Here is a 14,260-nt window from a genome sequence, read left to right as displayed (position 1 = left end):
CATTGAAATACATGACTAGGGTTGAGTTGTGTGGGAACGCAGTGTTTTTATTAACTTCTGGCTGTTCTTAGGGGTTCATTAGCTTTATCCAGACTCATTCTGTGTGTGTGTGTATGGGCTTGCACACTCAAAGGCAGCATGTGTTTCTTTTCCTGTACGGGTTTTGCATTTCCATGTAAGCCACTGGAGTTATTCCTTAATGAACTATTGTGAAGGAACAGCCAGAGCTATCAGACTTCAGTCCACAAGAAGTTTTAATATAGGCTTTTTAAAAAAGGCATCTTCAGAGAAAGGCTGATAGAGTGTAAAGTTACTGTGCTAAAGTGTAGTGCATTTCTATAAATTATCTTTATGCAGTTTCCCAGATTAATATCTAAATCTAAAATAAAGCTCTGCAGGCAGGGTCCCTCTGGGGCTCTGCAGTCAGCAGATAGATGATGCACAACTCCATGAACTCCTTTGAACTTTCAGATTTTATTTTTCTTGTAAACCAAAAATTAAGCTGATGAAGACAGGCTCGGCAGACACATCTCATGGTCTGAGGTTCAGCCTTCCCCTTAGGAAGCGGTGTAGGCGGGGAGCACGCAGCCTGCGGCTGGGAGGGAGGCAGAGGCTCTGGAGCAGCGCAGGAACCGCCGTCGCAGTCAATAGGAAACTCCCTGCAATCTCATCCCCAGTCCCTCTGGGACCGTGCTTCTTTTTAATGGTCATTTTAATATTGCAGTGTACTGACATGTACTGGAGGCAGTGAACTTACAAGCTACCCTATGAATAATTTGGCATCTAATTCTGCATATTTTGAGCTTGAGGCCCCCTGAGATGATGAAAAGAGTTTAAAGCCCGTTGTGTGGTTAGGCTAATTTAGCCTGAAAAAGAGTACCTTCTCGAGGCAACAGATGCGCATAAGTACATCACAAGAAGCCTTGGAGTTTGTTACCAGGAATCCATAGGCGCTTCCTCTCTAGCACCTATGTTTGCCAGCAGGTCCTGCGGCTTCTGTCTCCTAATATCTTCCCTGATTTCCTAAATCCTGTTTCCCCTGGAGAGCTTCCCTAGCTGGAGAACAGCAACAGCCCCTTCATGCTGTCAGACCCTTGTCCGGGCTGCCCGTCTCTTGGAAAGCTGTGAAGAACAGAACTGATTTTAATGAGTCTCATCCAAAAGCAAATGTAAGGAAAACCAACAAAAATACAGAGAGTTCGCATGTTGGGAACTCTGTATTTTTGTTGATTTTTCCTTACATAGTTTCTAGAAAAATCCAAGTCCCTGTGTTATCATTTTTCATTAAAGTGATGTTTCTAACCACGGTGGACAGCTCTCATATCCCTTGAAAACTTATAATAGTAAAATTGTCATAAGGATGAAGCAGGAATGCAAGATTTTATTAAACAATCTTTGGCTCATAAAAGACATCAGTGTTGTGCCATTCTAGATCATATAAATATATTTCAAAGCAGAATCATATTTCAGCAGAGAGATAAAGCACAAAAGAATATGAGCGGTGGGTACCAACATAAAATATTAAATCATCTAAGAAGAGGTGTAGGTGTATGTTTATCCACACGGGCAAGTCAGGGGCTGTGAGCAAGGCAAGATTTTGGCAATATATCAGTAGAGCCATGAGCACTGATATCCCTGGCAGTTTGTGTGTGTGTTTTGCGGTGGCAGGGGGGCTTTGGCATGGTTTCTCGCAGCGTGGAGCCGGGCGTTTCTGCACAGCCGCGTGAAACGCTGCGGGAACATGACGGGTGTCTTTAGTCTGGCAGAGTCGTCAAAGGGAGATATGAGCTTTACCTGGATAAATAAGTATAAATAGTTTTCTTTCTGATATGTGACCAGATTATTTTCCAGTTGATTTCCAGCCAAGGTCCCAAGTGGGCCACAGATCAAAAAAAGATAAGGGTCAGTTACAAGGTTGAGCTCATTCGGCGTTGCCATAGTAACTGACCTCCAGCATCCCTGGGAGGACGGCACCCAGCTCCCCAGGTGACATTTCTGCTGCCACACCATCAATCCGCTGCCTTTCACCGCCTGGGCTGCCTAATCGCCGGGGCGCCGCACCGCAGAGCGGCTTTGTGCTGCCGGCCCACGCCAAGGCAGGAGCGCGGGGTCCCCCGCAGGCGAGGGAGGGGTTCGGCTACATTCTCCAGGATTAATTACAAAAATGTAATGGAGCAATGTGATCCAAGTGGTTTGTGTAGCAGGTTGGGGGCTTAGACAGCAACAGCAATGAAGAAATGTTGTCTGTACAGCAGACATCGTCTTCGTCTGATGTGAGCATCTGGAAATTTGCCATCCCCTTGTAGCAGTTGCATCGTGTTCTCAGACCTTGGTTTTACCTCCATTGTTGGATTGGTTTTAGTGAAAACCGGTGGTGAAGTGGTGCCAGCGAGGCAAGGGGTCGAAGTGGTTCTCTGCAGGCTTTGTTTCGGAGGGGGGTGTCCATCACTGTCATCCTGCCCTGGTCCCAGCCCCTTGCTCCTTCACAGCCACATGGAAAAAATTACTGGGGAAGCTCCTACTTTTCTTATGTTATGCATTTTTCCCTTTTGCTTACTTATTTGTTGGGAAATGAATTGCATAAACAGAATAGTTCCATGCAGTTTTCATTTTATTTCCCTGTGTTCATTCCAATTTCTATTTATTTCTATTATAATTAGAGCACTCCTTACATGGCCCATTTAATTCTACCAGATTTATGATATAATGGACAGGAGAAGGTTCTCTGTGAACACAGTATATTAATGCTTTGTTACACTGAATTACGGTATTTCAAAGTTCATTAAAAGTGTGGTTAACTCATGGATGTGTGCATCTGAGTACAGGAAAGATATTCCCCTTTATGGCCTCAATTTGCTGCAGTGGAGTAGAAATATACTGGTCTAGGAAGCCATAGTACGGGATGTACGTATTGTTGTTAGGAGTGAGCATCAGATTGTCTTACACGATCTCTCAAATTAGGACTATTGCAGTTATTCTACAGGGAAAATTTTGCTTTATTAAATCAAGTTGAAGAGAGAAGTTTTAACTAACAGTAAAGACAATGCCATCTTGATTTTTATCATTCGCATCTCCTATTTGTTATTGGTGTGATAATGTGTCGGTACACGACAGTGTTAATGCATACTTTTATATTGCCATTAATATAGTTATAATTAGAAATGCAGCTGATACAGTACATGGGTTTAATACAGCATTATTAATTATACTGCATCCTTGCCAGGAGGCTGCTAGTGTCGGTTCTCTTAGAGGCTTAGAGACTCATTGTAATATGTATTAAATGCACATTGCTGCAGCAGAAATAGCTTTATGGAGAAGCATATTCCCACTCTAAAATGGGCAGAATGACAGTGTAAGTGCTACTAAGCACCCTAGCAACATATTTAAAACTATCCTGCAAACGCATCCGAACTTGAGAACAATGAGCGACGTGCTTTGCCACCGCAGTTCAGCTGGGTCTGCGCAACCCACTAATCCTCGCTAACAGGCAGTAAATTATGTACCTCCAAATTTATACAAATGCCTGCCTTTGACATCAGTGGGCACCACCCAGGTTTCACCTTCAGGATTCAGATAATCAGCTCTCATTCCTACTGGCTTCCCTCAAGACCAGTATGGAAATAAGTATGTGTCTGCCAGGGATCAAATGCTTTTGGAGACAAAAGTAGGTACTGAAAACATTACAGGATACTATCATCTCCCCATGATACTTTTACACAAAGCGCTCTGTTCCTCTTTTGGCCTGACATAGTTTCAGCCTGACAGAATCCAGCAGGCCTGCTTGTTTTAAACAAGAGCACATCCTATTATTTTTTTGAGAAATGAAGTGTAAAATTAATGCTTATTATTTTGAGCTCTGGGAAAAAAAAAAAAGGCAAGAAACCCAAGATTCTTGTTTGCCATGCACTGCTCGTTTAGTCCTATAATCAATTGATCCCTGCACAGATACACTTATGGAGAAATGGGAGAAGATCTAGCACAGCAAGCTGTAAAAATCTGCATTTTATTTTACAAATGAGAGGGGCTGCATAATTCACCTGAGTTATGTAGGTCTCTCATAGATGCTTGTCATGTTTTAAAAAAAAAAAAAGGAATAGAAATGAGGGAAACGATTGTATGTTTTCTGTTGCTAATGCCCAGTGCCACGTTTGACTGGAGCATTGGCTGTCACACCGCATTGTCAAAAAGCCGCCTTGCATGTACCTATATGATCTTATATAATTCAGGGAAGTTATTTTTCCAAAGGTGACTGAGTATCCCTATACATGCGCCGTGTTTCTGTGTAAAATAATATGCTGTAAAATGCCATAGAGGAGAGAGTGATTATAGCAGCAATTCTATCTATATCTTTGGGCATTTTCATATTTTGAATACACATGCATGAAAAGAGAAACGTTTGTCATGCTAACCATGGTACTTTTTCCCCCCTTTTTTCTTCCTGGATGGTTTTATAGACACAAGAAATACATAATGGACTCCTGTGGGAGTGGAATAAAAACCCCCACCGGTGAGGAGAAGGCCTTATAATTCAGAAGTGGATTTGCAAATCAAAAGGTCTTGCCTCGAGTGGGATAAATTTCCAGATCTGCAGGAACCCATTATGTTTTATTATTTTTCATTCGAGTTTTAGTTTGTTTGTTATGGGTTTAACTATTTAAAATACTGCAGGGATCAGCCAAGAAAATACACAATCTCTGTTACCTAATTAAACGTACCAAGTCTGTAAGAATATGCTTCAATTGAAATGCTGAGCATTGTTTTGTTTTGTTTTTTTAATTTTACTGAAATTATAGGTGTTTAGGCTGCAAAAGGAGCAGTCGTCTAATCATCAGTATGTGTCTGTCTGTATTTATGAACACATGTGCTCACACAGGACCACAGGCTGTACATGAATCACTGTTTTTCAAATACCCAGTATGTGGAGGGTAGAAAATTAATGTCAAACATGATTTCTCTGATTTACTCATAGAAGGAATTCGTTCCATTCCCCCCAGTACCTGCTTTGTCCTCTCCAAGTTTATTGCAGCGTTCGGTTGCTGTACACAGCTGTGTGGCTGGGCATGCTCAGGATGCTCGGCACAAGGCACGTATCCCTTCTCTTTCTCTTCTCCCCTCCAGAGCAGATTGCAAAGATCACACAAAGCCAAAACTTTTCAGGCAAGGGTCTGATGCAAGAAGCCAACCTTATGCTGTAGTGAGGGGAGAGGGTCAGGTTTTGAAAGCCATCCATCAGAGAGGGTCATGTGCCCATCTGTGGTGGCTGCCCCAACAGAGAGCTGCAAACCTCTTTGCATCCTAGAAATATCCTGGTTGCCGGTTATGGCTGCCCAGGGAATTCATGGAGCTCCTGCCGTGGAGCCACCAGCCCTTTCATCTTTCTGCTCCTGACTCTTTGCTCTCTTTCCCTTTTCTCTTTTTAGCTCCTTCCCAACTCACCTATTCACTTCTCCCCATCCCGCCTCTCCCTTCCCCACTGCGGCTCTAGGGCCAGTGCTTGCCATCAGTGCCCCGCTCTCGCCTTGCGTGCCACCGCCGCTGTGCAGGGCACAGCACCCGTGGCCACACGGGTTTCCAGAGCCCACCCGGCCTCAGGGCAGGATGGGCAGCTCGCTGCCGGCACGTGCTGCTGCATGAGGCGCTGCACAGGGTTGGTTTTTTTTTTTCAAATTATAGTTATTTTTCACACTGCGTGGAGGGCCCTTCAAGACTTGCGTGCTCTGGGAATTGCCTCCAGCTGCAAACGTGCCAAGGTGCAAATGTGCGAGAGCCACCACGTGCCCACGTCCCACACAGAGCCCTGCCACTTGCCTGCCCTGGCACCTAACTGCCCGCCTTGTAAAAGGGCTTTGGGATACTGAGAGTACCAAAGGCCCTATAGAAAACAGTAATTTCCCTTTCTTTAGCCCTTTTAAAGATGTAAAAAGCTGATTTAAAGCAATTGTAAGTAAAGACCATGCTTCTGAAGGCTTACATTAGTTGTAAGACCTAAATGCATTTGGCAAGAGATTCATGGTATAATGTAGTCATTTCTTAGGTGTCTTGGAACTAAAAATTGGTTGGTGAGATTTGAAGATATAAAAATAGTCAAACGTATATGAAAAGACAGAATTTCTTTAGTTTTTAAAATACGTTTTCGTGGGAAGTTCATATGTGCTGCCACAATGAAGGAAAGACCCATTTTCAGGAAGCATTTACAAAAGCGATCAGCAAAATTTTTAAATTTTAGGTGTTTTCTCATTTATATAAACTGTACACTATGTTGTCTAAATTTCTACCACTCCCCTCTTCACTTCAAGGAAACTAAAGGATTGTTTCATTTTATGTGTGGAAATTGCTTTAATATGCCTTCAGTACCTCAAAAAAGGCCCAACTGCACCCAAAACCATAAATGTCAGTTAATAGAGAAGCATATCATCTTACAAAGGTGGTAGGCTTGGAATAATAGTAATAATTATTATTATTTCCCTATGAGTTCAGCTAGAACATTGGGGCATTTAAAATGGGCCCTGTTTATTGAATGCTTAAGATATATGACATGGAAATTACACTTTCAAATGATATTTAAATACCTTCGGTGTTCTCTTCAGCTTGGAAAAAGCCAAGAGATATAAAATTAAGCCTGATATTCCGCTCTGAGCTCCTGCTATTCTCCGGTACTTTCCTCTCCTGAATATTTGTAGTGTAGTCCGAGGTGAGGACAGCATTTCAGCCCACTTTCAGTGTTGTTGGTTGAATTCACACTCTTAAATTCATTTTAAGTGCTATTTGACTATCTAATAATCTATACCCAGAGCAGGGATGCTCTCCCTTTGTGGTAGGATGCGAGGTGGAGCGGCGCAGTGTTGTCATGAGCCTGGGAGCAGGCGCGTGGGTTCCCGGCGGGTTGATCGCAGCACTGCTTTCATCGCAGCTGAAAATCAACGCCCCTAAATGCGACTGGGGGCTGTACACCTGAACAACCCGCACGAGCAGCTCGGCCCGCTTTTCTGATGAGGCCGGAGCCACAGCAATGTCCGCGGGTCCTTGAAGTCGTGCGCACCGGCACGGGCGTTCCTCGCCGACTGCTGCTGCATCCCCGACGCTAATCTGCTGTGTCACTAACAAGTTGTATCATTTGAACCTTGCAGAGGAAGGCATCAATCATGAGTGCAAGCTGTGTAACCAGATGTTTGACTCTCCGGCAAAGCTCCTGTGTCACCTGATTGAGCACAGCTTTGAGGGGATGGGAGGCACATTCAAATGCCCTGTTTGTTTCACAGGTAAGACAGGGAGGCTGAGACAAGCCTCTGCGTGCATGGCTTGATCCAGAAATGCCACTCGGGGGATTTGTAAAATACTGTATTCCTTTCCTTGGGAAAAAGAAATACTGTGCTTGGAAATGTTCAAAATATCGTCTGTCTGAAACTGGGGCTCGCTCCAAAGAGCAGCACTGTGGCATTTGACACTGAGCAGCGCTGCTGCATGCGGTGGGCTCTGCATTGCCCCCTACAATTCAAAGCCTTTTAAATTATACCTCGTGGCTCAAAGGTGCGGTGCGTTTCCATGTGCAGGACTTGCAAAGTATGGACCTACTCTTGCAAGCCCTTATTCAGCTGAGCAAGGACCCTTTAAAGGCGAGGTAGCTCGTAGTCTGCTCACGGTGGTGAGGCTCACGTGAGTAGAGGTTTGATAAGACTAAATTGTACAACTGTACAGTTTTGCCAGCTGCTCTCTCAGAGGTTTCTTTAAGCCCAGTTTTCTTGTGGTGGCATGTTTCTAGCTCCTGTCTGAAGGCCTGCTAGGTATTCTTTCCCTGTAGTTCATTTTAAGCTGTCTCATCAGTGCAAATGATCTTGAGTGATCTTGCTTGTAAAGGATCTGCAGGATGCATCTTAAAGGCTGCCTTTTCTACTCTCTTCAAAACAGTAGTTAACGTCTGCATTTCCATCCTGCTTGAGGGATGAGGATCACATAGGTGTGACCGTGGACCCCTTGCCAGTAAAGGGGCATGGCAGCACCTGCGATTCCTTTAACTTCAGCGGGAGTAAGGTGAACCCACGCTCCTTAGGGTTTGGCCCACAATTTGAGAACCTGCTTTTTGTGTGAGCTTGGAGTTAGTTTATCCTTTCCTGAAACGTGCTGTAAAATAACTCTTTGAGTGCATGTGTTTAATTCTGCTGAAGAAGCTATTTTCACATACTGATTATCATTCATATAGAATGAGACAAAAATTAAATGAGATATATTTTTAACCAGCTAAAGCCTGCAGTTCAATATGTTTCGCTTCCAAATTTCACTTGATAAAGTCAGAATAATTGTCAATTCAAAATCATAGTGCAGATGCTGTGATATTTGGGATGTTAAATCATGATTTATTTTGTTTTAATACTGAATGGACAACCCATTTAAAAGGTCTAAAAATTGTGACAAGCCTTGCCCTTTCAGATTCACATGTCTGCCAGAAGTGCTGTTCTGGGCCACGTGTCCTCCAGACCAGTCATCAAGGCTTCTCCTGGCCCAGTTGTCCTGCATTAAAAATGCATCCGATGCACCTGCTGTGGGCCCAGGGCTCCCCACAGGAGCGATGACGTCCTCTCTTTGGTCTGATGATTGAGTTCTTCCAGTTACCCATGGACAGTGTTAGCTTTATGTGAAATATCAAAAATCTATACAGGATTTAGAGTCTGTTAGAAGTAAGCTGACTGTCAGCCTGGAGACTCTAAATTGACTACTTGTAAGGAAATTCTGCTGAACTGAGTGTATCGGCACTTCTCTGGCAGATATCCTTGGTCTTTTCAGAGTCTTTGCAATCGCAAAGATGTAGTTCAAGACCAGATGCCTTATATGAAGCGATCTTAACTAATCGTACTATGTTGTTTCAGTTTTTGTACAGGCAAACAAACTGCAGCAGCACATCTTTGCAGTCCACGGGCAGGAAGATAAAATTTATGACTGTTCCCAGTGCCCACAGAAGTTCTTCTTTCAAACAGAGCTTCAGGTATGTTTACAACAGGAGTAAAAGCAAAGCTAAAGCTGTTGATTTCTCTGTGCAACCATCACTCTTGTGCAGCATTTAGAAAAGGTGCGTACCCTTGGTATGGTCTCTTCTGCCCTTAAACAGTCTCTCAGTCTCCTCCTGCCTCCCCGGGTGCTATCAGGAGAAAGGGGTGTCTGAGAATGGCTGGAATAAATAAATAAGGCAAGACAGATATCATGATTCTTTATGAGTATTTCTCTTGACAGTACTGTTGCTACATCCTGACATGTCTACGTCAAACACCTTGTAAATAATTTCTTTTTCTCTATTAATAATTTAGGGACTGATTAACATACAAAGACTAAGCAAATGGTAGCTGCCCCCTCCCCTTCCTCACTGTTAAGTCAGAAGTAAAGGAATTTTCCCTACTGAGGTATGAGAGCAAAGCGTGGGTGCAGCTCAACACAATGCTTAATTAGAGGCTCCACCAAGGCGTTAGAACATTAATAAGCTGGAGGTTCTGCAAACCAGGTGTTACATACCAGTTTCCCTGGCAGCACTGGGGGCCACAGCCACAGCAGTTTTAGCCTCCACAAAGCGGGTGCTTGGCCCGCACCCGTTCCTAGGTGCAACAAGCCTCTTGGAGGGGCTGGACCCCGACCTAGGCATGCTGCTGCTGCTGCTCTCGCAGCCCTGGCCCCAGGGGCCACCTTGGAGCCATGCTGGTGAGGCTGGGGCTTAAATCACACTGACACCTTTGGTGCTAAGCCCATGCAGATGCTGAAACCTCCATGGCCTGATAGCTCATTGGTAACAGACCGCAGAGCTTGCCCTTCTAAAGAGCTCACAGGGAGGTGCCCGCCCTGGCTTGTCCTCCTTGGGCATATCTTACCTGTGCAGCACGGCCACCAGAATACCACTACTGTCCCCTGGCAAATGCGGTCTTTTTATAGAATGGTACCGTATGCCTCATTTAAATCTATTAGCTTTATAAACCATGATTTACTTAAACTTTGGAGGGTTTTTATTTATCTTGCTGAATTCCCAAGCTGCTGCCTCTTATGTCGTGCTGTCATGCTGTGGAAGGATGGTTGATCTTTTCACTTTGTTGATTTTATTTTTTTTTTCCTCCCAGAGGAATCTCTTCTTTCCCTTGTTCTAGCAACCTGATTTGCATAAGTGTACAAAAGTTTTAACTATACCTTGTTAATATTTTAATAAAGTCAGCAGATTTTGGGTTTGTGTGTTCTCACTATGAACGTTTTATGAAGGCAACAGTGGCTTGCAAAGCCGGCTCTGATTTTTCCTCCCATTTTTCCTTCAAAGTGGTGTTTGGTCAAAATGCCAGCACGATTAAAATGGGCACACTGGCTTCCTAGGTCACTGCATTAACCTTTAAAATCAGATGGTCAAATAAAGAGAACCTTGGTAAATTATGGTCTTAACAGCGGCCCGTTTTTTGCAATTAACAATTTTAATTACATAGCATTTCAATTCTGAAGTGTTGTGCATTGCAAAATTGCCGCAAATAGCAGCTGAAATCAGATAAATTATGATTGTAATTTTCCAGTTTTTATGCAGGATTTGTGTGTATTTAAAATTTCTGTGGTCATAATAATTATACGAGTAGTTTTGAATGGTGTTGGCTGAATGAAAATTCAATACTTAGCTGCACAGTTTTAGTCTTTATTTCAGCAGTGACCCAGAAATGTGTGTTTACTTGATGCCAGGGATTTTACTAATCCAAATACCTGAGCCAAGGAGGACACACAATGTGTGTATAAATCAGTTAGAAATGCTCAAGACTTTCGAACCAGTCTGCCTTGGCACAATTATCTCATCGGTTTCTGATGTGTAAGCTGCCCGCTCTAAATTCCTCAACTGTCGGTTATATTTTTGTTGAATAATGAAGATCTAGTATATACTGGTTTAGTGAACCAGTTGTTCAGCTACTAGTTAGGGTTAACTCTGCATAGACCTTTCAGTCTCTTAACTGTGCAATTGTTCTTATGTGGGCAAATCGCTATCCATCAAGGTGTTCCGCTTGATGAATTTGACTTTTCAGTTCTGATCTTGCTTTCCCACTGGCATAAAATAACTGGTGTCAAAATGTGAACCTATGCTTTGTTTTACTTCTTTGTATTTTTAAGTGAAACCACTGAAAAAAATTTTTAAAAAATTGAACATTCAACTATTTCAAGAAGATATTCAGAGTGGAGTGCTTACAGAAAAGGAAGAAAAACAAGGAGGGTGGGGGAAATGACAGGGAAAAGGTAACTTTAAGAGATGTCATGGAGCGGCATGAATTAGCCCTGCTGATTTGTGAGCGTTTCTTTAAATAGTTAGGGTAAACACCAAGTAAGCCCAGAAGGGCACGTGTATGCCGTATGATGAGAAACGTTGCCACTGTAAACGTAATTTTAGTGGTTGGTGCAAATACTGCTTCAGCAGCACAACGCTCTGGAAGCAAGCAAACCGTCTTTGCACTCCTAAACTAGTAGTTGTGTTTTAATATGGGTTTATGCTTTGAAGTTTAGACCATCTGATGGAGCCATAAAACCAAAGTTTAAGAAAGCTCCAAGGAACTGAGCTCATTTTATAAATGGTGGAAATTCTGGTGTGAATCTGGAGCGATGAGTCAGTGAGGTTGCCTTGATGATATTGCCAGAAGAAAAAAAATAGAATGTTATTTAACCGCTTACATTATCTCATTGGAAATACGGAAAGAAAACATGGTAAGATTAAGTACAAAACACAAAGAAAACAGTATGTGTGTAACCCCACCTACCCTTAGGGCAGAAGAGGAAAGGCTGGCAGCTCCGTGTTTTTCACATCCTCGGTTTGTAAGATTGACAGCTATGAATATGATGAAAGTCTCCTGGAAAAAAAGTAAATGTATAGTTAATGTATAGATCACCAAGGCTGTGGCATTTTATTCTCCATACTTACTGAAACAAGCGTAGAGGTGGAGGTTTGGGGGGTTCCTCACACGTAGGGCAGGAGGAGCCCTTTCAAACAGAGCCCCATCTCTAGGGCCTGTGCCAGGAGCTGCCGGCCACCGCCGGCATGCCCGCTTCTCACAGGCAGCTGGAGCCACAGCAGCACGCAGGCCGTTCAGACGTGGGTGATGAGCTAGCTCTGACAACTGAAATTTTGGTCTTTACTATTTAAAACGTAGCAGGGAGCTCTGCCAACACTGAAGATGGGTCAGAAATTATGACACATAATGGGTGCTGAGCATTATATTTGTGGTGTGATTCACAGCAGGGAAAGAGACCTCCCCAATTGCTTGCATTGAAAATAACATTAAGCAAATTGTGACTGAGCAGTGATTTTCAGAGGAAACTTAAGGAGGATTTTCATATGTACTCTTTTGCCATACTGTTTTTTCCAAGGAGCCATCACATAACCAATGAAGTATTTGTATTTAAAGGATTAATTCCTGCTGTTTGCTTGTGTACTGTTAATCATACTGTTTCCTCCTAAATAATTGCAATTGATGAAAACTAAGGCAAGGGATATAATAAACAATGCGCAAATAATCCAGGTACCAAGGGAGCAGGGTACCTGCCAGGTCTTTCCTAGCACAGGTGTTCAGGTGTTTTATTGCCTGCTATGAATAAAGGGCTTTCTTTTCTGTTCAGATTTGGAGATATGTCAAACCACTAAATTAAGGGAGCTTCACTGGAGGAATTTGCTGTCATTTTAAGTGCCCAGTTTCTTTAAATGTACACATATCGAAAGGAGAGTAGCTACTATGGCTCATTGGCTAACACTGTGGTCTGTCTCCCTCCTCATTTTATTTTATGTGAAAAGCTGGCAATTTTCATATATCCGTAAACAGGCATGAGCCGCTGCACAGAAATTGCACTCATTATATTAATAATGATTTACCATGAACGTCCTCCAGGGGCTTGATTTGGTCCACATCAAAGTCCTTGGGATTCTTTCTGCTGATTACAGCAGATCAAGCCCTAAGCAGGTTTTCTTTTTTTAAGCCTGCTTTGAATGTCAGCTCGATGTTAAATGTGTCTCCTAGAGAGGGCTGCATCCTGCCCAGGTGAGGAGGGCACCGCAGTGAGCTGCCACGTAGTCTGATGTGGCCCGATGGGGGACGCAAAGATGCTGCTCTGTACCCGTGGTGGCGTCCCTGGGAGTGGGGCAATGAGGAGCAACATCTCCAACTGCTCACACCAGTGGTCCTTGGGGCCATCTGGGTACAGCGGTGTCCCCCGAAGCACGTGGGGAGAACGAGAGCCTCTTGGCTGGTATGTGACCCACCCGCACCCAGGCGAGGCCACAGGGCTATGTCTAAGGGTTCAGTTTACCACCACGTCAGAGCACTGAAGAAAGGCTTAGGCAATTTCAGATCTGTACCCAGCTATTCAAAATCTTTTAGAGGTTAATGTCTCCAGCTCCTACTTGAAAAACAGGCTTTACGTACTTCCTGGGGGTACAAGAAAGCTTACTCAAATAGGCGTAAAATTTTTCTTCTAAACAGCCCTATGTGCTTGCAACACTCTGAAATATCTCAGTGCTTCTGGGCTCCAGCGTCCATACAGTCAGCAAGAGAAAAGCAAATTTATGCTATTTTAATGAAGTTGCAAAAAATATTTTTCCCTGGGGGGGGGGGGGTGGTGTGGAAGGCAGGACAAATGGGACCTGAAATGTGGCAAGTACTTCCTCAAGGCAGTACTTTCACTTAACGTAACTTTTGCTGTATTTCGGAACTTATGTGTGACTTAGATGTTAAACACCAAGAGATTCTTGCTGGAATCACACCACAAGCTCTTTCTAAGTTTCATGCGAAGCACCCACACAATCATGCGTAGAATTAACTTCCTGCAAGTAAAATCCATTTTTTTCTTTTAAACACAATTTGTATATTTGCATTTTGGTTGTTGATTGGCTCTTAAGAGTGTTACTTATCTTTGCTTTTTTTTTTTTTTTTTTTTTAAAATGTTAGTCCTTCTCTAAAATCATGAAAATGACCTAGTCAGTTATCTTAGTAGATCTGGCTAACGTTTCTTAAAAAATGTTGCTGTGGTGCTTGGAGTATTGTTAAATTTTAATTATTAGTAGTTACAAAGCTAATAAATTATGAGAATACCAAAATCTATTCCAGCCATATTGCTGGGTTTCATTCAGACACAGTCAGATAATTATAACTAACAATAATTAAAAATTAAAAGTGCTGTAGGCACATACCCATCATGTTGAGTCTGTCTGCCTGAACATTCTTTATGGACTGCAAAACCACAAGCTTTATCTCTGATCTGTTGTCACAGCAGGGAAGAGTTTTAC

The 14,260-nt window shown here is 43.0% G+C and overlaps 1 protein-coding gene across 7 annotated transcripts in view; it reads left to right on the top strand.

The window, feature by feature from the left end:
- ZNF423 (zinc finger protein 423) overlaps positions 1-14,260 on the top strand; it is a 235,642-nt gene that overhangs the window by 204,523 nt on the left and 16,859 nt on the right. For all 7 annotated transcript variants that reach the window (XM_054841008.1, XM_054841006.1, XM_054841009.1 and 4 more), the window contains 2 exons: positions 7,128-7,259; positions 8,862-8,977. In XM_054841008.1, coding sequence (XP_054696983.1) covers positions 7,128-7,259; positions 8,862-8,977 — 248 coding nt within the window. The remainder of the gene's footprint in view (positions 1-7,127; positions 7,260-8,861; positions 8,978-14,260) is intronic.

This window comes from Grus americana, chromosome 13 (genome assembly GCF_028858705.1).
Source record: "Grus americana isolate bGruAme1 chromosome 13, bGruAme1.mat, whole genome shotgun sequence".
NCBI lineage: Eukaryota > Metazoa > Chordata > Aves > Gruiformes > Gruidae > Grus > Grus americana.
The sequence above is the reverse complement of the archived record's forward strand: the minus strand, read 5'-3'. Positions and strand labels throughout refer to the sequence as shown.